The sequence below is a fragment of the Pseudonaja textilis genome, chromosome 1 (genome assembly GCF_049901715.1).
Source record: "Pseudonaja textilis isolate UNSWEBS1 chromosome 1, rPseTex1.2, whole genome shotgun sequence".
NCBI lineage: Eukaryota > Metazoa > Chordata > Lepidosauria > Squamata > Elapidae > Pseudonaja > Pseudonaja textilis.
Genome location: NC_141990.1, coordinates 270,803,786 through 270,828,989, shown reverse-complemented (window position 1 = coordinate 270,828,989; position 25,204 = coordinate 270,803,786). Strand labels below are relative to the sequence as shown.

At 39.5% G+C, this 25,204-nt stretch overlaps 1 protein-coding gene across 4 annotated transcripts in view; it reads left to right on the top strand.

Moving 5' to 3' along the window:
• Positions 1–25,204, top strand: part of MGA (MAX dimerization protein MGA) — a 66,717-nt gene that overhangs the window by 25,809 nt on the left and 15,704 nt on the right. For all 4 annotated transcript variants that reach the window (XM_087921784.1, XM_026709775.2, XM_026709766.2 and 1 more), the window contains 8 exons: positions 669–812; positions 3,439–3,493; positions 5,640–6,130; positions 7,364–7,637; positions 8,387–8,863; positions 10,494–10,772; positions 13,019–14,964; positions 23,888–24,012. In XM_087921784.1, the coding sequence (XP_087777910.1) occupies positions 669–812; positions 3,439–3,493; positions 5,640–6,130; positions 7,364–7,637; positions 8,387–8,863; positions 10,494–10,772; positions 13,019–14,964; positions 23,888–24,012 (3,791 nt within the window). The remainder of the gene's footprint in view (positions 1–668; positions 813–3,438; positions 3,494–5,639; positions 6,131–7,363; positions 7,638–8,386; positions 8,864–10,493; positions 10,773–13,018; positions 14,965–23,887; positions 24,013–25,204) is intronic.

The window sequence follows — 25,204 nt, the reverse complement described above, 5'->3', positions numbered from 1 at the left end:
AGGGAGGAAGATTCTGGGGAGGAAGATGATTCCGAAAGTTCCAGCAAAGCAGGCTCAAACCTCAGAGCCAAATCCTCCTCTTCCTCCTGACTCACGTCTTTGTCTCCCAACAAAGCAGGCTCAAACCTCAATGCCAAATCTTCCTCATCACTCGAGCCTATGTCTTCTGACAGAGCAGGCTCAAACCTCCAAGTCACAACAATAACACATCCCAACTTTTTAAACATATATCAGTTTCCTTCCTATCAGTACCATTACATTACAATATCTCTCCTTCCATCTTTATTTCCTCTAGCTTCTTGAGAAACAACATGTGGAAAGGATTGTTTTCCACTTGTTCATGGTATTTTTCTCAGGGTAAGTGTGTAACAAACTGCAAAGTGTAATAAACAAAATGTTCATATGCTTAAGCTGTTTTTTTAAAGATGCATTAAAAGAAAACGGCTGATTTATTAATGCTGTATCATGGCTTAGCTTTGGGCAGTCAGACTGCTTCTGTTGTTTTGCTCAATTGGAAACATTTCTAATAAACATTAGCTTTTGAAAGATGCTGCTCCCTTTTTATAGTTATAGAGAAAATGCAAAAGGCACTTAAATTGTTCAAATGATATAAATGCAACTTACACTGACATTCATTTAACTAAAAGCTCACCTTGTGTGGTTTATAGATTCGAGAAGAAGATAAGGACCCTGTTTATCTATATTTTGAAAGTATGATGACTTGTGCTCGTGTGCGAATATATGAACGGAAAGTACAAGAGAAAGGTCAGCAGGAAAAATGCCCCTGGAATTGTGAAAAACATATTGAAAAGGTAAAGTATTATTGACTATTTTTAATGTATATCTTTTAAGAAAAATGATAAAATGTTATTGGGCTGACATTAAACTACTTAGTAGTATAATTTAAGACATGTTCAGTAATGACCAAACCAGATCTAAACTAAACTTAAGGAAAAGAACCTAGATGCAGTACTACCAAACTAAATTGTTACTGTGCTTTATTGCTGACCAAATCATTCTTTGTTCAGACTTTGCTAAGGGAATTACTGGAGTTAGAGGGTGTAAATAACTATAAAGTTGAGGATGGTACCAGGACAGTGTGAGGCAAACTATTCCATTTCCCCTCCCTTAAATTCCTTGATCTGTTCTCCTTCCACCCAACAATAATTTTGATGGCAAATTTGGGGGCATTTCTGGTGGTTTTAAGGATGAGGTTATGAATGCCTTCCTTGAATCTTTCCATTGCCCTCTTTTTCTTAACCCTCTGAATATTTTAGGAGGACATTTCTAAAGATTATAGGACTAGGTGCCTCCTGTAGGCTTCCTGATCCCATCTTAATTATGATTAGAAAAGAAAAGTCAAAATATTTGGGAAGCCAAGTTTCAGCAGCTCAATACAGTATTATGGCAGGTGAGGGACTAATTTTATTAAATCTGTTTATTAAAAAAAGTTTCATGTGCTCTGTCCATTTACATTTGCTTTTCATTCTCTGACTAGAATCCTTACTTCCCCAAGAAAGTTGCAAAATTTATTTCAACTGACATTGCTTTACACAGGAAAATAGTTCCATAAATTATGGAATTAAAAATAAACATAAATTATGTCTTCATAAATGTTTTAATGTTGTTCTATGTTACGTATGTAGTGTGTACATAAGTCATCTGTATGTGCATGTGTATGTGTGTACATACGTACATACATATACAATAATATGTAGAATTTTATGCACAATAATTTTGCAAACTAACATTTGAAGTTTTTTATTCTACTATTCGTATTTAGTGTGGTATTTAGTATTTATCTGAACCATTTTATTTGTTTTTATTTTCTGCTACTATTGTTTTTTGCTCAGAAAGCTTACTTTATTAATTAGATAGTTGATGAAGAAAGATTAAAGTAACTTGGCTATATGTAGCCTTGTGAGAAGATAACTAAAAATAAATATGATAATACTCTTCAGTAACCTGTAAGGATGTGACATAAAAACAATCAGAAGACCTGTTCTGTCTTCTTCCAGAAGGCAGGGGCATGAAATAACGTATTCAAGTTGCAGGAGGTAATACATTAGAAGGGTCTTTTACTGGATGAATTCAAGAGAAGCTAGACAATCATCTGTTTGGGATGCTTTAATTTTGCTAAGCAGGAGATTGGCCTCAGTGGGCGAAATGGCCACCCCTAAGTTCCATGATTCTGGGAAAAACATATTTTCCAGTTTTAAATTACTATAAAGCATATTTTCTTTCTTGAATTAACAAAAAGAAAATCTTGCCACCTAGATTTGCACACCTGGGCTTTTTTGATTTTCTAATATTTGTCAGTGCTTTAGGACATATGAGGACAAAGCTTCTGCAACTCTTAATATGAGCTGTACCTTTTCCCTGGATTTGTAGCATTTTAGATAATCTCAGATGATCTCAGAAAACTATCCTGTTAGATCTAATGAGTACTTGAATTGGTCACCACCAGCACATGTCAGGGCTACAAATTACAATTTGCAACCATTTTTAGCAACTGTTCAAAATTATGTTGGTGCTTTTATCGATGGCTAGACAATAAAAACAGAAGTTAGAGAGAAAGGGACATAAAAGGATAAATGTTAAAATGGAAATTTGTTAAAACGGACAAATAAAATATTGTTACTACAGTATTAATGTTATTGTGATGAATGTTATTGTAAACACCTTGATTACGATTGCCTAAGAACAGTTGTACCCAGAAAACAAAGTTTGATTGAAATGGAATTTTTATATATATTATATTAATAAAACAAGTAAAACTTTAAAAAATATGTTGGTGCTGGAAAAAATGGACTTAAACCTGTGCCTGAAATTACAGGGGAGGGGAGGGGAAGATTTCTAAAAACAGAACAACTTTAGCAAAGTCAATGGGGAAGCCAGCAAAGATCTTGCAAGTCGCTCTGGTAAGCCGCCCCCCTTCCTGTACACCATGATGCATCCTTCTTCCTGGCCTCCCTGTACTCAGATGTATCCACCTGCATCACCCTTCTCCCTCACTTGCACAGGGTCTCCTTTGGGGTCCCCAGGGCCTCCTTCATACCTCGGCTGGCACCCTTGCAATCCTCACCTGGGACTCCCACCACTTGCTGCTTAATGACATGCACATCTTGCAGTTAGGGTGGGGAACCAAGATTACATTTTACATGCTGTCATGCTTTATGAGCATATCACTTAGTCACACAATCCTGGCTCCATTTGCCATTGTAACTAGAGGACTACGTGTATTATTCAGAACTATGCAACATGTAATCTGTCAATCAGAAAACTGGCCATTTCTAATTTTGCTATAAATGGCTCAGTCTGATTATGCCTCATTTTGAAATATTGGCATTTAAAGATTGATTTCAGATAAGCATTGGGGAAGATTTTCAACTTATAATCAGATTTTAAGATATATGCATATTTCTATATTGTTTCCAGGAACATGATGCAGATCCCCAGCCCCTGAAAATTGAAGAGGATAAAGATCCTGGAGGTAAACTTACAACTTGATCTTAGTCATCATGTTCTTTGTGTGATCAGTTCAGTCACATAGAATTAGTAGGAAATACCAGGGGGGGTGGAGGGTGGGGATATAAAATAAGTAATGCCTAATTTTGGCAATCTAAACAGAATTGAATATTTTCTCCAAGGAAGAAGCAAAGCAGAACTAAACTGAGGCAACGTAGATTATGAAAAACAATGTTCCAGAGAAGTGGGTAGATTCAGTGCGAATTCCAATTGCTTTGTCTTGCCTTAAATGCAACTACTATTAATATTGACCTAAAGTCCTAGACCCACAATGCTGAATAATTTGTTTTTCTTGATATAACATTCCTGCATCAGTCTGGATTGTTCTCTGTATAGTTCAGAAATAAAAGTCAAAAATGTGAATTAAACTGTAAATATATAATGCTAATCATTGCCAGGAATTGCATAGGGAATCTCTCGCAATTCTGAAGATTGTTAAATAGTCCTCAACTTGTGATGGCAACTGGGACTGGCATTTCCACTGCTAAGCAGTCTGTTCATAAAGCAGCATTACTTAGCAATCCCTGGTGTCCTGGCTGTTGTCATTAATTGAATCTCACCATCATTAAGGAACATCTGCTCCCAGACTCCAGCCATTTCTAACTGCTTGATCCTGATAAGTACAAGTAATCCTCGTTTTACAACAGTTCATTTAATGACTGTTCAAAGTTAGAATGGCACTGAAAAAAAGTGACTTATGACCATTTTTCACACTTGTGATCATTGTAACATCCCCACAGTCATATTGATGTACATTTGGATGCTTGACAACTGCTTTATATTTATGATGGTTGCAATGTCCCGGAGTCATGTGATCCCCTTTTGACTTTCTGACAAGCAAAATCAATGAGGAAGCCAAATTCGCTTAACAACTATGTTTCTAATTTAACAACTGCAGTGATTCATTTAACAAAAGTGTCAAGAAAAGTCATAAAATGGGGGCAAAACTCAGCAACATAAATTCTGGGCTCAATTGTGGTTGTAAGTTGAGGACTAATCTGTATTGTATTTATATTTAATCCCCTGGAAGTTAGAGGGGAGTTGGGCACAAAACCAACTCTCCAATCCACAGACAGCTTCCACATACCGTATTTTTCGGTGTATAAGACACACTCCCCCCCCACCCCAAGTGGGTGGAAGTGTCCGTGTGTCTTATGCAGTGAATGTTGCCGAAGCTCTGCCCACTCACCGCCCCCCACCCTTCGGCCTCTGCCTCCCAGCAATTTGCCTCCTTGAAGCAAACAGCAAAAAGGCCCGGTCAGCTTCAGCACAGCTTGATTAGCACAAGCAGTTGATTGTCGGTTGGATTAGCCTCCCGACAATTCTCTGTTTCAGGCTGCAGGGATGCAGTCGCCTATTGCTGCAAATATTAGCAGTATATTAATATATAGCCAATATAACATTTAGCATATGCCTAAATATTATAGTTTTATCTATTGATATAAAAGCAAAATACCACTCACGCATCGTCACAAAATCTCCAGAACAGTAAAGCCTACAAACTTGAAATTTGGCACGTATGTCCCTTTTGGCTTCTAGGTGCTCACTAAGAAAGGGTTTTTCGAAATGACCATCAGAACATTAGTATTTTGTGTATTATTATTAACACGCTCTGATGCTAAGGAGTTCTACTCCCCTTCCCCACCTGAAAAGAAATCTGTTCCAAAATGCAAAAAACAAGCAAAGGAGTTTCAGTTTTAGTTTCACAGCACCAAGCAGCTTTAGTACAGAACAGTTGAGCTAAATCACACCCAACCTCCTTGCTGTCTCCTTGCTAACACAGCAAATACTGTTTCAGTTTTTAAACAGCCCTCAACTCTCTCAAACACTGACAGGACGCCAGCCAGATGCATACCAATGGATGCTGGTAGGCAGAGGCAGAATTTTTTCCCTCTTATTTTCCTCCTCAAAAACTACCCGCGACCACATCGTTTCGTAGCGAAGCACAGGTATCGAGCTGGTTGTTAATAAAGTATGATGCTGTTTACTGAGATCTGTTTCTTTTGATATTTCCCCTTGTGACTTTTTTCATGTTGACGAAAATAACAGAACAAATCCAAGTTAAATTGTAAGTTGTAAAGTTGCAATAACCCTTTTCCATTCTTTCCTAGAGAAAAGCTGGTGGTTTTCCTGTAGTGCTGAGCATCCATCTACTTCTTATGTTCATCGTATTACCCCAGATGGCAAAAACAAACTAATTGAGATTATTTCTGATTGCAACTGGGAGGAGGATCGCAAAGAGATCTTGAGTATCTTATCACAGCATATCAGAAATAAGATGCCTAAATCACTCAAAGTAGGCCATTTTATTATTGAGCTAGAATCTGAAAGCAAAACCTGGGATGAAAAGCACACACCTATCTATTCTTCACGAGTGAAAATCTCCATGCCACCATGTCAGAACAAGAACCAAAACCTTCCTGTTGTTGTTGAGTCACCTAATGCTGGATTGTCACCGTGCAAAAGAACCGAAAAATTAACCCCTCAAAAATTACAGAAACAGAGGAAGAAAGGTTTACCCTTTTATGCAGGACTTTCTTCTGCAGGAAAGCTGATTGCTAACACATGCAAATATGACTTGAATCCCTCAGGTTCGATTCAGGTAGGGGATTCTTCTGGGACAGTTTGGATTTCAGTGTATAGAATGCTACTTCCAGCCCTAATATTTGTTAGTAATTGTTATTCTTAAGTGGAGAGGGACAGAATAGGATGAATAGAATTCCTGATCTTATTTGTAGAGTCACTCAATCTCTCTGATTACTTGAAATTAGTTTATTTTTTTCCTTACAGATACTCTTGCCACATTATAAACAGATGAGTTTTCTTTCTAATTTCTTTCCCATTAATATTGACTGCTAACTTTAACCTCTTTTTGTCCTAACCGTAGCCATGTTACTGAAGTAGAAGACAGCGTGTTAAAACATTTAAGTCAAAAACTTTATTTGTGCTTCTTGAGCTAACAGGAAGGGTAAACAGTTAGCCTAGAAATTTGTCAATTTATCAATCAGAAGAAAATTTATCCAAGTACAGGTAGTCTTCGAGTAATGACTATAATGGAGCTGCCCATCGCCGTTTTGACAGTCATAAATTGGGTCACCCACATGACTGACCCAATTTTATTAACTTTTTTGCTTTGTTTATTAAGTGAATACTGGTCGTTAAGGGAACCTGTGGTTATTATAGGAATGGTTTTGCCCAAAATTGGAAGTAACTGCTAGTTTTTGGCAAAACTCTCTTGAAATGCAGTGACCATGGAACACTGCAAAGGGCTGTAAATGCGGCTCCGTTGCCAAGTGCTCAAAGTGTAGTTATGTGATTGAGGGAGTGGGAATTGCTGGAATCTCAAAATCTGAGTCATAAGTATCCCCAGGGAGTTCCATTGTGACTTCAAACAGTTGCTAAGCGACTAATCGTAAGTTGAGGACTACCTGTAACTGATCCATAGGCTTTTGAATAAGAAAGAGTTTTGATACTTATTATTTAATATTTTATTAAGTGAAAAACTATTGGAAATTTTTTACTATGGGAAAAACCATTGGAAATTTTTTAAAAAATAAAACACATGACCAGGCTCTGAAGCATGAAAAATACTTCATTTAGAATAAGATAGGTTAAGAAATATGTTTCCAAGCAGCAGTTATTCGTGTGGTGCTACAAATTGCTTTTTAAATTGAAATAAATTTTAGAAGAAGTTCAATGGAATTGATTTCAGCTTTTTTAAAATGAAACCACGATTCTATTGCATTAAGTACAAATTAAATCAAGCATCTTTGCTGTAGACTCTATTGAACCATGCTGTGGTAGTAGGTGTGGCATTTTGCCTCTTTTATTTCAGGTTAATGGTAAACATTCTCCTCAAGCCAAACTTATTTTGGGACAGATGGGAGCATTGCATCCAGCCAGTCATCTAGCAGCTTATCTCATGGGTAGACTGCAACCGACCATGTCTGATCTCTCAACAACAAACGTCAAGATAGCACCCAGTAATAAACTTGCTGTTTCTGAATCACTGCCAACTGAAGCGTCCCCATCAGAAGCATCCAAAACTCCATTTTCTGCTGATACTACATCAGTTTCCACTGCTCGTGTATCATCACAGAGACAGATAGGTAGGTTGGATTTTTTTTTCTATTGTATTGTAAAAGAAATGAATGGATGAATGAAAAACGAAGAGTTATTTGTTCTATCATGTTGAATAGTGCCATTGATTCTGATATACTGTTAAGCCATCCTTGGAGAAAAACGACAAGACTTAAATTAAAAACCAAGATAATGGGAGGCCTGAGGGTGAAAATGAAGAATTTCTGAACGATCGAAGATTCTTGGATGAGAAGCAAAACATTTTCAAAGAGAACAAAAACCAAGAAAGTCCAGTTGCCTTTTAGAAAAAGCACCTTTGGGACATTGGGACTAAGAGTCTGCTTCTGCCCAGGCCTTGTTAAACTGGGTTTCATATTTTTTTAACAATATATTTTATTTTAGGTGTTATTCAAAATTAAAATATTAGGAATATAGGAAATATAGGAAATACTTTGTAATAGATTGTTTAATTTTTCTTTGATTTGTCCCCAACTTTGTCTTCTCATTAAACTTCATGTAAGGAAACAGAGAAATGTGAACTCTGAAATATTTTAAACTATTTAAAATTAGCTTTTGCTTACATGTAACCATTTTTATATCTGTTGTCCTTACATGGATTCATAACTGAAGTTTTTAAGACATAGGCAGGATAAGAGAGTTTCTTCTATACTTGACCTCCTTTGGTAAGAAAATGCAACCAGAATCGATCACTGCCATACATGTAGAAAATATAACATAAAAATATTAATATAATGACTTTGAAAATCTTTCTTTTCAGCTCCTCGGCCATTATTAGATGGTGTGACCAATCAGTTCACCTTTCTAAATATTGTTGGAGGTCTACAGAAGAAGGCTTCTGAAACTGGATCATCTCAATCTCTGACAAGACCACAGAAATCTAATACCAAATCTATCTCGTCTTCTGCTAGTTCAACCACAGTTGTTACTACAACTGCTATAACTTCTGTAGCATCCCTTCCTGTAACAATTTCCAGCCCTTTGCAGAATAACAGTCCTGACATTGCTTGCACGAATACTGTTGAAAAACAAGAAATAAATATACCCTCAGCCATGGATGCTGTGGAAATGACAAAGCCAGTTACAAGCATGCCTTTTGGTCAGTCTTCAATTCCAGTTTCTACGTCCACAGCTGTAATCCCACTCCCTGTGACTTCACCAACTTCATCAGTTAGCTGTGTTCAACCCACTGGACTCTCAGGAATTCAAAAAAGCCCTGTGTCAAATCAAAAACAGGGTAAAACTCATATTTATCGTCACTTCTTGCTACAGATGTTTGTTTTGATATAATCTTTACATTTCCAGCCAACCTGTGATAAGGTAGAGCAGGGGTCCCCGCCCCCAGGCTGCAACCTACTACCGGATTGTGGGCTGTTTGGAACTGGGCCATCACATGCGCAGCTCAACTTGCAAAGTAGCCAGCTGGCGCGCATGCATGTAGCTCAACTTGTGTAAGCAGCAGGCTAGCATGTATGTGCACAAGTGGTGGGTCAGCACATATACACACGCGCACCAGCTCTCCCCCCACAGCCGAGTTGCTGAGCCATAAAGGTTGGGGACTGCTGTGATAGAGGAGTTCTTCCTAAACATACAGATATATTGTCCTAACAGTGAAGCTTTCCTGGTAGTTTAATTGCTAAAAGTCAAACTAAGTTATTCATTTGCTGATGTAGTGAAAAATGAAAGCAGGCATTGAATCGTACAGGTAGAAGCTGAAAATAATTGATAATTATTTCAAATATTTTTGTAAAGATTGTAAACTGAGAATCAAAATTTGTATCTCTACAAAAATTTAGCAATATTTATCATAAAGTTAAATATATCAAATCAATATTCTTAATTCATGTAACTAACTATAGCATGTGAAAATTCAAATTTGTCAGTTGCTCTTTGGATACTGCTTCAGACTCTTCTGCAGTATGTGATTGTTAGCTAACATTTTCTGTTCTTTCCATATGATGAGGTCAAAAAAGACTATCCTTATCTGTGTAAAATCTTGAATTACTCTCCAGAATCTTGTGCAGCATGCAGTTCCTCCATCCTTTAAGTGTGATTGCCATGCTAACAGGTTAATATAAAAAGACTTAATGTATTTGTGCATGCATATGCTTTCAAAGTCACTCTTCAGTTCTGACAACAACTACATGGAGAAGTCTGCATTTTTCTTGGAAATATTTGGGAACATTTGCCATTAGAGTGGTGCAATATCACTTAGTTGTTTTTTTCTTCAAGGCAGGACTTGAATTTCCAGTCCAATGGCTTTAAACCCAATTAGACACAAATTTTGTGTTGTTTCTAATTTTTCTTGTTTTTATTATTATTATTAATATTAGTTCCTAGCCAAGGACACATGGACATATTGCCATAATATATGCACTGTTCCAAACAGGGTAGTCTGCAGAAGTAGGGTGTCATAATTTACAAAGTTGGAGTACTTTGTGATTCCTTTAAGTATTTTACTAATTATAATTGGGATGAAAATTTATTTTCCCCCTCTATAATGTTTCAATATCAATTTGAAAATCACTATTTTTATTTTTTTAATGTTGTTTTTCATCACTTATGTTGTCTCCAGATATTGCCACACCAATGAACTACACTTTCTTTTTTGTAATAATATTTGGTAATGATGACTTCTCTTCTTCCAGCTATGTATTCTGTCTTCATCAGGAGAGGGAATAAAGACATGGAATCTTTCTTGTCCCTTTAAAACCCCTGGAATGCAAAAAAGGGATCTAAAGTTTTTCTTGCTCTATTTTGGGAAGCACTACTTACAGCAAAAATTTGCATCTATATCATAGTCTGCAAATCTTACTTGAGTAGTAAGAATTGGCTAAGAAAAATGTTTTTTTTTCTCAATAATACAGGTGCTACAAGTCCTCCAGGTTTGCCTCGTGGAGCAGAGTATCGTATGGGAACCCGTTTTATTTTGATTCCAGTACAGCAGTGTTCTTCTAATTTGCGACCTTCACAAAATATGCAACTTGCTTCTGGCAAAAGAATAGTTTTGCAACCTTTGAGACATCCAGGTGCTGTTAATCTCTACCGACACCCCAATGGCCAGATTATCCAACTTGTTCCCTTGCAACAACTTCAGACTTCGGGAGCACAGTCCACTTTACAGCCCATAATGTTCCGTAACCCAGGTACAGAATACAGCAACTATTTTGCTATTTTATGCGATTGTGTAAGTAATTCTGAAATAACAGGTCCTGTTATATTTGTGGATCTAGTTTTAGTATATTAAAATACATTCCACTGGATAAGTGTTTATGTAGGTTTGTGTAGGAAAGTGGTTGGATTGGCCCTCTTGGAATTCTTCAGTTTCAGTTCCTAAAACATTTCTCCACAATTTTTAATGTTGTACCAACCCTTCTCTAAATCAGGAAACCGCTCTTAAAGGCAGGAGTCAAATTGGGAAGTAATTGTAATTGGAGGCAAAAAAAAAAAACCCACAGCAAAAGGGAGCTATCCTCCTCCTTTTTTAAAAGCTCACCTGAAAGGGAACATATGCTCCTGCTGTGTTCGCAAATTTTATTTTTCTCAGGGTTTGCTGAATTATGCCCACCATCTAGATTGGAAAATTTCATTTTGTTTAATTTATACCTGATCTTCTGGGAATGTTTCCACCCATGCAGTATTTACATTATTTGTTACTAAAAGGTAAATACACTCCTTTAATGTAAGTTGTATTAGTTCAAAAGAAATAACATTAACATAGAAACAAAAGTTGGTGGTTTTTTATCAATAAAGTGCTCAGGGGTTATGACATTTGAAAGGATATTTTGGCAGGGCAAGTAATCAAAATCATCCTGGAAGAATTCAGTTAATAGCTGTGAACCATTTTGAAGTTATGAGAGTAAATGATAGATGCATCTTCTCCAGAAGAATATTCTAATAATTGTGTCATAACTTCTAGAAGATTGTTTTGTTTCATGCCACCCAAAAGAATATTTCCAATATATAGCCTTGCAGTTGAATATCTCTTTTCCCCTTGAATTGTATCATTGCTTCCCATTAATGGAATATGATCTTTCTTCCATTCCTTTAGACACTTCTATACATTGGCTTTCTAGCTTGAATATATGGAATTATTCAAAAAGATACCAAACAACAATCTTTTCTTTTGAAACTATTTTCTCCATGAATACATTTGCTGACTTACCTTAGCCAGACTTAAGTTGGTGGTTCTTCTATTTGAGCTGTGTCTACTATGTTTTTCAAAAGGGCACTTTTAATTTATATTAATTACCTAACAGGGTTACTAAGTGTTAATTATTACAGGGATTCTCTTTTGGTGATGTTTTTAATGATTTCATTATTTTAGTCAAAGTTATATTGTGAATGCTTCTATTTCGGTTAACAGCCGAAAGTCACAAAAATGTAACTAAAAATCTCTAATATCTCTAAGTTGAATACAAGTTCTTAAGAGTTATGTTTTGTAACGAGGAAGTTCTATCCAGTTTTGTTTTAAATGAATTTTATCCCTTCTCAGTCAGTGTACTTTTGCCTACCATTAAGGATATCTGCTGTAATTTAAGGCTATGGTGCATAAGGGTGCCACACAGTATTTCAGACTTTTTAAGGGAAATACAACCATACTGGAACATCTTTCAAACACTCCCGAATTACTAACTCAAGGTAGTTTATTTTATTTGTTCAATTTATAGCCACCCAACTCAACTGAGTGACTCTGGGCAGCATACAATTCTTTAAAAAATTAAAACAATTAAAAACATCTACAAAAATAAAATAAATGAAACATTAAATAAGTTCACAGATTTGGCCTAGGGAAGCCATGAAACAAATTACTGAAACATTTAAGGGTGCCATGAACTGAGAAAGTTTAAGAATCTCTGGTTTAAAGAATTGAAGTAAAAGCCAAGAGGCGCTACACTGAGAATATTCAGTGAGATCGGCTTCACTTTCTGCAAAAAGTAGCTCAGGAAGGACCAAATAGTAGCAATAGCAATAGCACTTAGATTTATATACCACTTTATAGTGCTCTACAGCCCTCTCTAAGTGGCGTTGCAAAGTCAGCCTATTGCCCCCAACAATCTGGGTCCTCATTTTACCCAGCTCGGAAGGATGGAAGGCTGAGTCAACCTTGAGCCTGGTGGCATTTGAACTGCCAAATTGCAGGCAGCCAAGAGTCAGCCGAAGTGGCTTGCAGTAAAGAAATCTAACCACTGCGCTACCGAGATAATCTGTGCAAGTGCATCTGTTTGGTGAATGTAAAATGACCACCTAAAAAAAGTTGTGGGAAGATATCTGAGCAGGATTTGTTTATTTCTGCCTTGGATTTGATATTGCATTAAAAAATAATGCTTATGCTGGAGGATGGAATAAGTATTTAGCAAGAAATAATATTTTTAAAATGTTTGTATTACAGGCTCTGTGGTAGGAATCCGACTTCCTGGGCCTTCTAAGCTTCCTGAAATAGCCGCGTGTCAAGCTTCTGCTATTCCATCAGTGACCTCCACTACGACTTCAATGCTGTCTACATGTCCTTCAGTTTTATCTGAATTCTCAACCGCAGAGAACATTTCTGTTTTATCTGGGACATCAAGCGCAACCACTGCACTATTAGCACAGACTCCTACCACTGAGTCCTCGTTAGTGCTCCCCATGTCCTCTAATGCTTTATCTTTATCCCCCTCTGCTGAAGCATCTTCGCTTTTGTCCATGACCTCTACTACTGACATTCCTTTGTCGCCCACAACCTCTTCTACTACACTTGCATCTTCTACAGCTGCAATTTCACCATCCCTACCCTATTCTATGCCTGTTTCCCCTACCAATAAGTCCCCTTCAGTTTTCACAGTGTCACCTAATGGTACTAATTCTCTGTTGCCTATGCCTCCTTCTACCATACTTATGTCTTCTATCATTGAGGGCACTTCTGCTGCTTCAGAATCCCTTGTCACAAATTGGACATTACAGGACATGAGAACTACAGCCGTGCATTCTGCTTTGATAACTCAAGTAACACCTGTTAATTCTTCAGGTTCTGTGTCCCCAGTTGGTACTTTGACTCTGAGAATTTCTCCTTCTGGAATAAAAAACAATTCCGATCAAACGGGTTCTCAGTCTAAAATAAGGTGTAATGCCAGTGAGGTACCAAGCAATATAAATAATCTAATATCTCTACAGTCAGGCAGTTTTGCTTTGCTTCAGTTTCCAGGGCAGAAGAATGATCCAGGTTCCATTGCAAAGAAAGTTGCACCTCTTGAGATTAAAATTTCACATAAGACAAATGAGCTCAGTGCCAATAAGTTAAAAGAAGATTCCATATGTTCACAAATGGCAGAAATTACTGGCTCAGAAATTAGTAAATTAAAAGAAAACAATCTACCAGACTTCCATTCCGAAGAAATAACATGTAACAGGAATATATCAGAAATAATTGAAAAAGATGCTGAAATATTGAAGTTACCAAATTTTTCTCTCATGTTACAAGCTAATATACAATCGGACCACTCCTATACCAGTGAGAAGCAAAAAGGTGAAGAAGATGAAGCATTGATTAAGAAAACAAATCAAGACAAAGATGATGAACACCCCTTAGATAAAGTTCCATATCCTAATGAAAAATGTGATGAAGTTGCTCACAATATATTACCAGAAAAGTCAACGCAAGATCCAATTACTGAATCAAAAAAAGCTGAACAAAAACCATTAGATACAAAAGCAGGATTGATTACTGAACAGTCCTGGTGGAAACCAGGGAAACCAGCTCAGCCCCCCAAAACCCTAAATAATACCGAAAAGCTGCAAACAAAGACCAAACCATCTGTAGATCCATGGAAAAACGAAGATCCAGAATTGCCAATACAGAACATGAAGGAGAAGTGTGACTTTGTGGCTAAAGAAAAGGATAAAGAAAAAGTAAATGAGAAGGCCAAGATCAACATTGGAAAAAATAATACCTTAGGAAATGAATACCTGGATAGTACTCACAAAGATTTATATGAAAAAAATACTGATTTTCAAAGTAACTTTTCTAGTTATGAAAAAAGTATTAAGGATATACAAGAAGATAATCAAAATAAGAAAGTTGTGCACAAGATTAGTAAAACTTGTGGCAAAATATCCAGACCATCTTTAGTTGTACAAAACAAAATCAATGTGGGTGCTGATGAACTTGCGGAGAAATTAACCAAATCCACAAAACAAAACACATGGAAAACCAAGAATCACAGAAAAAATGCCTCATCTCTTATTGATATTAACTGGGATGATGCAGAAAAAGATGAAAAAACAGAAGAATCTGCTAATGAGATGGTTGATGAAGCATTTGGGTATCAAAGTGAGGATACAGTAAATGTTGAAGTATTGGTAAGTATCTTAAGTTTTTAAATTAAAAAATACTCATAAATTTCAAAAATACATAACTAATCAGATAAATCTAACAGCTTCAATCAAAATGATGCTTGATATTTGAAAAGGTTATATACTGTAGCTCCCCCCAAAAGATCAGGTTTTAGATATTACAGTATTTCCTTTGTCTTTCTAATAAGATCATTGTAGTTTTGTACATATAATTAGAATCAGCTTCAAGGTAAGATTTATCAGCCAAAAATAGATAGTTGATTATGGATGAGATGAAAATACAGTCAACCTTAATATCTTTCTCAAAGTTACTGTTATTTCCACCACCAGCCCCTGATACATACATGTCTTGCTGAAATGCCTAAAGCTACTATTTGAATGCTATCTCCATATTGGCAGGATTTAAACCCGTTCACTCTTGACTTTGAAAGATCCTTGGAAAGGTTGTGGATGTTTCATTTTTGCCTCAAGTGCTTTCTACCATCATGACAGCTCTTGGAACAGTTGCTTTCCTGAAATAGCTTCTCTACCAAGCAAGGAGGAGCCTTTTGGGGATCTGTTCATGATTGCCAGTAGGTGAGGCCAAAGTAATAGGGACAGGTAATAAGAGAAATATCTACCAAAGAATCAATGAATTATCTTTTAAAATTCTATAATGCAGCCAGTGACCATCAAACAGGTAGCTAAAATGTAAAAGGCTTCCTTAAGAGTTTTTCTTAGCAGGGATGGGCAGACTGTTGATTGTTCAATCATCCTAATTGTTTTTTACTAGAAATCTATCTACAGACAGGCATTGAAGAGTCTCTAGAGAAGCAAAATATGTTGAACATAGCATAATTGATTCTAGGACCATTTGAAAGATATTCCTACAGAAATTCAATTTCATTCTTAACCTTTCCTTTTCTGAATCCTAATTTTAAAAAGCTAAGTCTTAAGTGTGGCTTTTCTTAGAAGGTTGGAAGTCAGAAATCCTTGGTGGCCTACTGCAAATCAGTCAAATCTACTAGTAGTTCTTGGATCTATTTAAATACTTTGTGGTCTCTGAAATTCATTTCTGTGTGGAGCCCAGAAATGTTTACAGAATATTTGTCAGGAATCCCACATTATACATACCATGCATCAAGGTGCAGCTCTCACTGAACCATTACATTTCTGAGAACACAAGTTCTGAAGGAATAAGAGACCAAATGAGTGAGGAGCCCAGTTGCTAAAATTCACAAATCTCCACAGAAAGAACTGCAAACAGATGCGAGTAATCAGTTCTTCATTTGTGATTTCTCTAATCCACTAATGGAATGGCTGACACTGATTATGGAAGAAAGTATCCAAATGAACAACTACCATGTCCATATGAAATACAAAGGAGAGTTTTCATAACTCATAGTTCTCCAGCCTCAAAAGCCAAGTGGAGGGCTTGGGTGGGGTGGGGGGAACGACACCAACCAACCTAACTTGGGATGATAGCCAGTGGGCCAAAAGATTTCAGTGTTAACATAGAAGAAATAAAGGAAAAGTGCTAGGTCTGAAATGGAAAGAAAGTTGGATGCCAGATAGGCTAAACTTTCATTAAAAAGAGTAGATAAAGGCAAATCAATAATATAGCAGTAGCGCTTAGACTTATATACTGCTTCATAGTGCTTTACAATTGTCTCAAAGTGGTTTACAGAGTCAGCATATTGCTCCCAACAATCTTGGTCCTCATTTTACAGACCTCAGAAGGATAGAATTCTGAGTCAACCTTGAACGGGTCAGAATCAAGTTTCTGGCAGTAGGTAGAATTTGCCCGCAATATTGCAATCTAACCACTGCGCCACCATGGCTCTTATAGTAAATACAGTAAAATATCTTGTGTAATTAAAATAAAGTAGCAACAACAGTAATAACTGATGGCATTTCATCCTCCATGGGCTTTCCAAAATAATTCAATTTTTGAAAGGTGAAGTAAAGCCAGTACGATGGGGCCAGTGTAATTTCAAACAGATGTATGTTAGTTAGGATAATTAATGCCACTGTGAAACAGTCCTTGTAAAGTTCACCCCCCCTCATCTCATAAAGCTGGAAGAATTAAAGCTTTTTGTTATACTTTAATTGCTGTTATGGGTGCTTTAGCATACAGGAAATCCAACTTAATTAAATCAGTACAAAACTGTCAATCTCCAGAAAATTACTGTTTCTCCTATGAGCTGCTCAGAGCATCCAGTAGTGGGAGGTGCTTCAGTCTCCGCATTGTTAGGCTGAGCTTGAATTGAGGAACGCTCCTCCTCCTCCACGTGACTCCTCCGTAGTGTTCCCCAGTTTTAGCTCAGCCTCGTGCGAGACAGGCAGTGCTTTATTTTGCTCCTTGGCCGAAACTCGTCTTCGCTTAAAGACTCCAAATTGAAGTTTCCTTTCAGGTTTGACTCATTTCCCTCTCTTTAGCCTCTGCGCAGTTGCTTGATTGATATTCTGATTTACTGGGTGAAGCGCTGTTGCGCCCCAGGAAGGCGGCAGGAGGCTCTGTAGCGGCTTTGCGCTACCTCCTCATAGCCGGAAAGTTGCCTCTGCCCCATTTATTGCCGCTGCGTGTTTCTTTGTTTGTATTTCAATTTTGTTGCTTAGCGGCTTGTTTTTTCACTGTTCTGAGTCGTATCGCTATTTCCCCTCCCCCCCACCTCGAATGCCATTTTCAGTTGAGAAGGGATAATCTCTCCCTTCCCTTGCTGCCTCTGTATCCAGAGTTTCGGTTTCGTTTTTCCTGGAGGGAAGACGCTGCTGAGCAGCCCAGCAGTTAAGCATTACTGGCTACGCCATTTTTGGCTGCAACCTGTGGCTGAAGCCTTCCTCTTGTTATCTTCTGTGCTGTGAGTGAGGTAGACTCGAATTAGCAGGATCCCTTTGGATTCTCAGAGTCTTTTAACCTCGTTTTTGGCAAGCTTGCACTCGAGGTTATTTCTCCTTATTAAGTATAGTTGGCTTAACCCTCACACCTCTCCTCAGAGGCACAGCAGCAGGCACCCAGGCCTTGTCCGCCTGTGCAAGTAAGCTGCTAAAGGCCGTATTTTCCTTTCTAACTGGGCCTTAGGCGTTTCGAAATTTGGCTGATTGGTTGACTGTTCCTCTATCAATAATATTGAGTTTGTAGACCTACTTCTGCTCCTAGGAGCAATAACGCAACAATTATTCCAGCAACATTGCAGTATCATTCACAAACATAATAATAATATTAGTATTAATTATAATATTAATACTAATAAAAATAATAATATAATAACAATACATTCTTGCCAGTATAATATTATAATTCATTATAATATTATCACTGAGATACGACTCATGCTATATAGGGAGATATATATATATATACACACACACACACACACACACACACACACACACACACACACAATTTTATATAGCCACAAAAAAGGTGTGGGGGATGTAAAGTACTTATCAGGGCAACCGTCTTGTCAGATTGGACCCTGGGCGTGCCAACCGCCTCACTTTTGTTTCCAGTTTATTACTGCATTATATAAATTATCAACATGGCAGATGGTAACACCTCTAAAGGTCCTTCATTGAAGGCAAAAACCAAGACACATCACTTGCGTAAGCAGACTAAAGAGAACTCCAAAGCTTCCCAGAGGGATGCCTTAAGGCACCACAAGGCCCTGCAGAAGGAAATCGATAAGCGCACCAAGGAAGCCCTCACGGTGCCTCAAGCTTTACCACCTTCCAGTCCGTCTACCTCCGCTCAACCCCCCCCCTCCTCTAGATCCTTCCCTCTCATCTAGGCGCAGCTCGCCCTCACAGGGACAACAGGTTCAGGTTCCTGGAACTCCGGCTAGAAGGGCGCCAGAAGCCACCTTCAGCCGCACAGCCGCTGGCCTTCGTCAAGAGGTTTCCCTCATTGAGGAGGTTCCAGAGAGGCTAAGGACCTGGGTGGAGTTGGCCATCCGCCAAGGGATCGCAGACAGACTCCAGCAAGTAACCAGGTCTAGTCATTATCCAGTGGCTCCTGACCTCGAGTCTCAGTCACTAAGATCCCTGCCCAGGTTGGACCACCACCAGGTATACTTACAGAAGGAAACCCACTTTCAAGGCCGGGAGGAGGAGGACGAGGGAGAAATGGGCCAGTTCATGGAGGCAGATGAACTCGAAATGGGGTCCATGCAAGATAGCGAGCCCCTATCAGAGGTGGACCTCTTGGAAGGGGAAATGTCGGAGGACGAGGGGCTTATCCCGGACCAGCCCGCCTTCACGGGTTTATTCAGACCACACCTATTCAAATCACTGTTATTCAAGGCCAAGAACATCTCAGGCCTAAGTACCCAATCACCAGGCGACACCCCTGCACCCTCAACGGAAGGTCCAGCGGACCTAATCTTTAACCAGCCTGTAGTTGAGGCCGAGGTTATACCGGTCCCACCCATTTTCTCTGATTTAGTGCAAAAGCAGCTGGCCTCTACAGCGGTACACCTGGCCCCATCTGGTCACGATAAAAAATTCTTTAATTTAGACCCAGGATTTTCAAAGTTACTGAGTACCCCGGAGGTAGATGAGCCCATAGTGGGCTTAACGTCCTCCTTAACTCCGACTGAGGCGCTAGAGGCTCTAAAGCCTGAGGAAAAGCGGGCCGAGTTAGCCCTGCGCAGGGCACACCAGCCAGACGCTTGGGCCATCAGATCGGCTACGGCCGCATCTTTTTTCACTAGAGCAACCATTTGTTGGCTTTGCCAACTGCAGCAACACGTACCCACGACTAACATCAGGGCACACCAGAACATCATGAAGATTAGTTTTCCGCGGATGCCACTTACCACTCAGTCAAGTTCTCTCGGGCAATCACATCACATGTCACTGCCCGCCGCTTACTTTGGCTGAGACACTGGCAGGCAGATTTTAAAAATAAAGCAAAACTGGCCTCTTCCCCCCTTGTAGGAGATAAGCTGTTTGGTCCCTCCCTGGACCCCTTACTTATGGAGACCCGCAGCAAGAAAAAGTTTCTTCCTTCCCTTATACAAAGATCAGATTTCAGAAACCCCCAGCCCTTTCGGAGAGGCTCCTTTCGGTCCTTCTATCAGGCCCCCTTCTCCCCCAGGTATCAGAGGCCCCCTTTGTTCAGGTCAGGTCAACCCCAGGATAGAACTGATTCGGGAGACAGGAGCAGAAGGGGCAGTCAATACAAGAGGCCTTTTCAAGGAACAGGAAGCAGGCTCTTCCAATGGCCAAGATAGGTCAAGGGAGTTTCTCCCCATTGGCGGTCGCCTTAAGTTGTTTGCGAGTCAATGGGACTCTTCTACCTCTGACGCGTGGGCCAGAGACACCGTTAGATTTGGTCTTGCCCTTGAGTTTCACACCACTCCCCCAAATTTCTTTATGCCGTGCCCCCCTTCCAGAGACCCGATCAAGCGTAATCTAATGGATTCTGCTATCCAACTCCTCCTAAACATAAAAGCCATCCAACCAGTTCCATCTGAACAAAGAAGGTGGGGTTTTTACTCTCATCTCTTTGTTGTTCCAAAACACTCAGGGGGATGGAGAGCAATTTTGGATTTAAAAAGGCTTAACCATTTTCTAACATCGTAAATTCAAAATGCATACCCTACAATCGATATTGCTGGGCATCAGACATGGGGATGTGCTCACGTCCATTGACTTGACGGAGGCGTATTTACATATCACTATTTGGCCTTCCCATTTTAAGTTTCTAAGGTTCTGTTACAACAATCACCACTTTGAATACATGGCCCTTCCCTTCGGACTAGCCTCCGCCCCCAGAACTTTTACCAAGGTCCTCGCAGCCCTCGCTGCCCATCTCAGGAATATCCCCATTCGTCTTCAGTGTTACCTGGACGACATTTTGATTCTGTCCCCCTCTAATCTCCAAGCAGCGAGGGACACCCAGGCCACCTTAGCTTCTCTCTAGGAGCATGGTTTTCTCATAAATTGGAAAAAGAGTCAGTTATCTCCATCGACTTGAATAACTCATTTGGGGGTAGTTATCGACACATTGGAAGGCAAAGTCTACCTGTCTTCAGATAGACTACTTAGCATCTAAAAATCCGTTCAGGAGATTAGGCGCTCCAGAAGGGTATCCTTACTAGATTTGTCTAAACTATTAGGAAAAATGATATCATGCATTTCTATTATTCCCTGGGCCCATCTACACTCTAGATCCCTCCAGTGGTTCCTGCTTCCGTACCAGAGATCCGGCAGAAGCAACTCCAAATGCATGGTCAGGGTACCTCCCAAAGTCCTCATGTCCCTACTTTGATGGGCCAAACTGGTTATCAACAAGGGCTGCCTCTTCAAGGAGCCTCAAAGGATTTCTATCACCACGGATGCCAGCTTATTCGGATGGGGCGCCCACCTTCAGTCACTCACATCCCAGGGCAGATGGTCCGCAATAGAACAGTCGTGCAGCATAAACTGGCTGGAGCTTCACGCTGTTTCCTTTGCCCTTTGCAGCTTCCTTCCCCAGGTACGAGGTCAACACATCCTCATCCTAACAGACAATGTGACAGCCAAAGCTCACATAAACAAACAAGGGGGCACACAATCCATACAATTGATGAAAGAAGCTGAGCGCCTGTGTCGCTGGGCGGAGAACAGTCTTCTTTCTATCAAGGCAGAGCACATTTCTGGCCTGTCAAACACACAAGCAGATTGGCTAAGCAGGGCCACCATAGACCAGTCAGAGTGGCACCTCCACCAGTCCCTGTTTAAAGAAGCTGCAAGGATATTTGGACAACCAGTGGTGGACCTATTTGCCTCCCCTCTCAATGCTCAGCTCCCGAGATTTTTCTCAAGATACCCATCCCACGGGGTGGAAAATTACAATGCCCTCGGCTGCCCATGGCCAAGGGGGCTCTTGTATGCATTCCCCCCGCTAGCACTGGTGCCCAGGGTCATCCAGAAATTGTTACATGAAAAAGCGGAATTACTCCTAGTGGCACCTCACTGGCCCAGGCGGCCGTGGTTTGCGGATCTTCACAGCCTCTCGGTAAATCCCCCTTGGAGGATTCCACCAGACAAGATCTCACTGTCTCAGGGGCCCCTCCTACACCCGGACCCTCAATGGTTTCAATTGACCGTCTGGAGGTTGAGCAGAGCAGATTGAAGAGCGAGAAGCTCTCCAACAAAGTCATTAGCACTATTCTAGCTGCCAGGCGACCCTCAACCATCCGTATTTACAATGCCACATGGTCCATTTTCTGCAGATGGTGTAGTAAATCTCAAATAGACCCTACTTCACCTTCTGTAACTCAGATTTTAGAATTTCTGCAGGATGGACTTGAGAAGGGGCTATCCCCTAATACCCTGAAGAGGCAGGTAGCAGCGCTATCAGTTATTTCCTGCCAAGTTTTCAGCTCCCTTTCTCATCACCCTCGCATACGCTCCTTCCTCAGAGGGGCTACCAATCTAAGTCCCCCAGCAGTACACCGTTACCCCACCTGGGACCTTAACAAGGTTCTTCTTTCTCTCACCAAAGAACCGTTTGAGCCATTGAGGGAGTCAAGTCTCCAATTTTTGACATATAGGGTAGTTTTCCTGTTAGCCATCACCTCCGCTCGTTGCATATCAGAAATCGCAGCCTTGTCTATCAGACAAGACCTCTGCGTTTTTCATGCTGATTGGGTGGTTCTCCGTCCCGATCCCACATTTATGCCCAAGGTCAACTTGGCTTTCCATAGAGCACAGGAGCTCATCCTTCCAAACTTCTGTCCCAGGCCTTCACAGGAGAGGGAAAGGCAATGGCACAAGCTTGATGTTAGGTGCGCTCTGCGAATCTACATCAAGCGCCCACAGTCCTTCAGAAAATCGGAAGCTTTATTTGTTTCCTTTCAGCCCAAGACACAGGATCACAAGTTGTCTCCATCCACCATAGGCTTTTGGATCAGAGCAACAATAGCCAGATCATATCAGTCTCAAGCCCTGCAGGTGCCTAGAGGTATAACTGCTCACTCAACTAGGAGTGCGGCGACCTCGGCGGCTTGGGCCACTCAGACACCAATAGCTGAAATCTGCCGGGCGGCGACTTGGGCTTCCCCATCACCCTTCATTAGACACTACAAAATCGATGTGTTTGCCTCCACAGAGGCCTTATTTGGCAGACGGGTTCTGCAACGGGTTCTTAGGAACCCCGAGGAGATTCTGAGCCAGACGGAGTCCCTCCCGTAGGACAGGCCAAGCTTTGGTATGTCCCACTACTGGATGCTCTGAGCAGCTCATAGGAGAAGGGGCGTTGGTACATACCCGATACGCCTGTTCTCTTTGAGCTTCAAAGAGCATCCAGCCCCACCCTTTTTTTCCGTCTGGTGGGCTCTTGTTTCGGCCAATGAATCTTTTTAGGTAATAAGGATGAGAGCACTTATTCCTCTCGTCTTCGCAAAACTGGGGAACATTACGGAGAAGTCGCGTGGAGGAGGAGGAGCGTTCCTCAATTCAAGCTCAGCCTAACAATGAGGAGACTGAAGCACCTCCCACTACTGGATGCTCTTCGCAGCTCAAAAAGAACGGGTGTATCAGGTAAGTACCAACGCCCCTTCTAATTAGCTTAAGTATTTTCAACTTCATTAGTCTACATCCATCATTCACTTTTCTTTCTTTGAAATTGTTTTTTCAACATAATTTCTTGGCTATGATCATTACACCAGTACTCTGACAGACTGCCTAACACTAAAATACAGCAATGTAAGTCCTATGATAGTTGTGTTGGTACTGTGAAAGACTCTTGTTCATTAGATCTTCAGTTATTCAAATCTTGGTTTTTGATACCATAGTTATTGCTATTTTTTAAAAAAATGACATATAGCCATAACTGTTCGGTATACATTAGAGAATTATGTTAATTATTTCAACTGTAGATTCTTATACTAATTGTTATTAAATATTTTACATGACTAGGACCTCTTGATATAATTTACTGTGTTTCCTTACTTTGGCACAGAATGGAAGTGAATCCAGTGAATTTGAGGAGACTGTGGATATTGAGACTGTGGAGGAATTTTCGGAAAAAGTTAATCTTGCTCACTTGAAGGCTACAGCTGCTCATGCTTTGTTGTCCAAACAGTTGTAAGCATATTCCTTTAAAAAACCAAATTGAACTATTTTATTCATAATTTTATATCTGCAAATTTTCAGGTTTTTGTTGTGTGATTGTTTGTCTAAATATAGTTTTACTTACTGAATGAGCACTAATATTGTGGGGGGGGAATCTTTCGTGTTGTTTTAAAGATACATTTCAGTTTAAAAGAAAGGATTGAAGCTTATTTAGAATAGAATAGAATAGAATAGAATAATAGTTTGAAGGGACCTTGGAGGTCTTCTAGTCCAACCCCCTGCTTAGGCAGGAAACCCTACACCACTTCAGACAAATGCTTATCTAATCTCTCCTTAAAAACTTCCAGTGTTGGAGCATTCACAACTTCTGGAGACAAAGTGTTCCACATATTTAATGCATATGGTAAAATTTATACGTATTTAATTTCCACGTGCAACCAAAAAAATCATTGCTGCAAGTAACATAAAAAATAAACAAATAAACAAAATGCAACACTAAGTGAAGGAAACAAAATGTAAAATATTTAAAAACTTTAAGAACATCAAAGCTGGATCTAAACTTTAAAATACAGGATGTTTCTCCCCTGGAGGTGAAACAAACAATAATATAGGAAAAGGAAAGCCTTCTTATGAGAAGTACCATCTGTTGACAGGATATGAAACAGAGTCTCTGCCTAACAAAATTATTTTAGGGGAATGCATTTAGGAAAGGCCTTTTAAAAATGAGGGTCTAAGTAGTTTCATACGTAAGAAAATTTCTTTTAGAAACTTTGCCTCCAAGTAATTTAGGGCTTTTAAAGTTAATACAACAACACTTCAAACTGAGTTTGGAAACAGATTGTTTTCCAGGGCAGTTGCTGAATCACAGGCATCATCTGATTACACTGACCAGTATCAGCTAATAGTTAAGTATTTTTATTTTGGACTAGCTGATATTTTTGAAAAGGATTATAATAATCTGTCCTGGTGATTACCAGAGAATATATATTAGGCTATTATTATCCAAAATGAACAGCAAGAAGCACATTGAAAAGTGAAATCAGGTGCTCTTAATCGCCAATAAAATAATTTTCAAAAACCCCTCAAAGTGCATACCTCTTCTATCAGAGGTGTGCACTTGATCACAACTGAAATGGGCAGGTGTTTGCCAGTTTAAAAAAATGTCTGGATTATTTATGAGGTTTTGAAAGAAGGATGTAAAAAT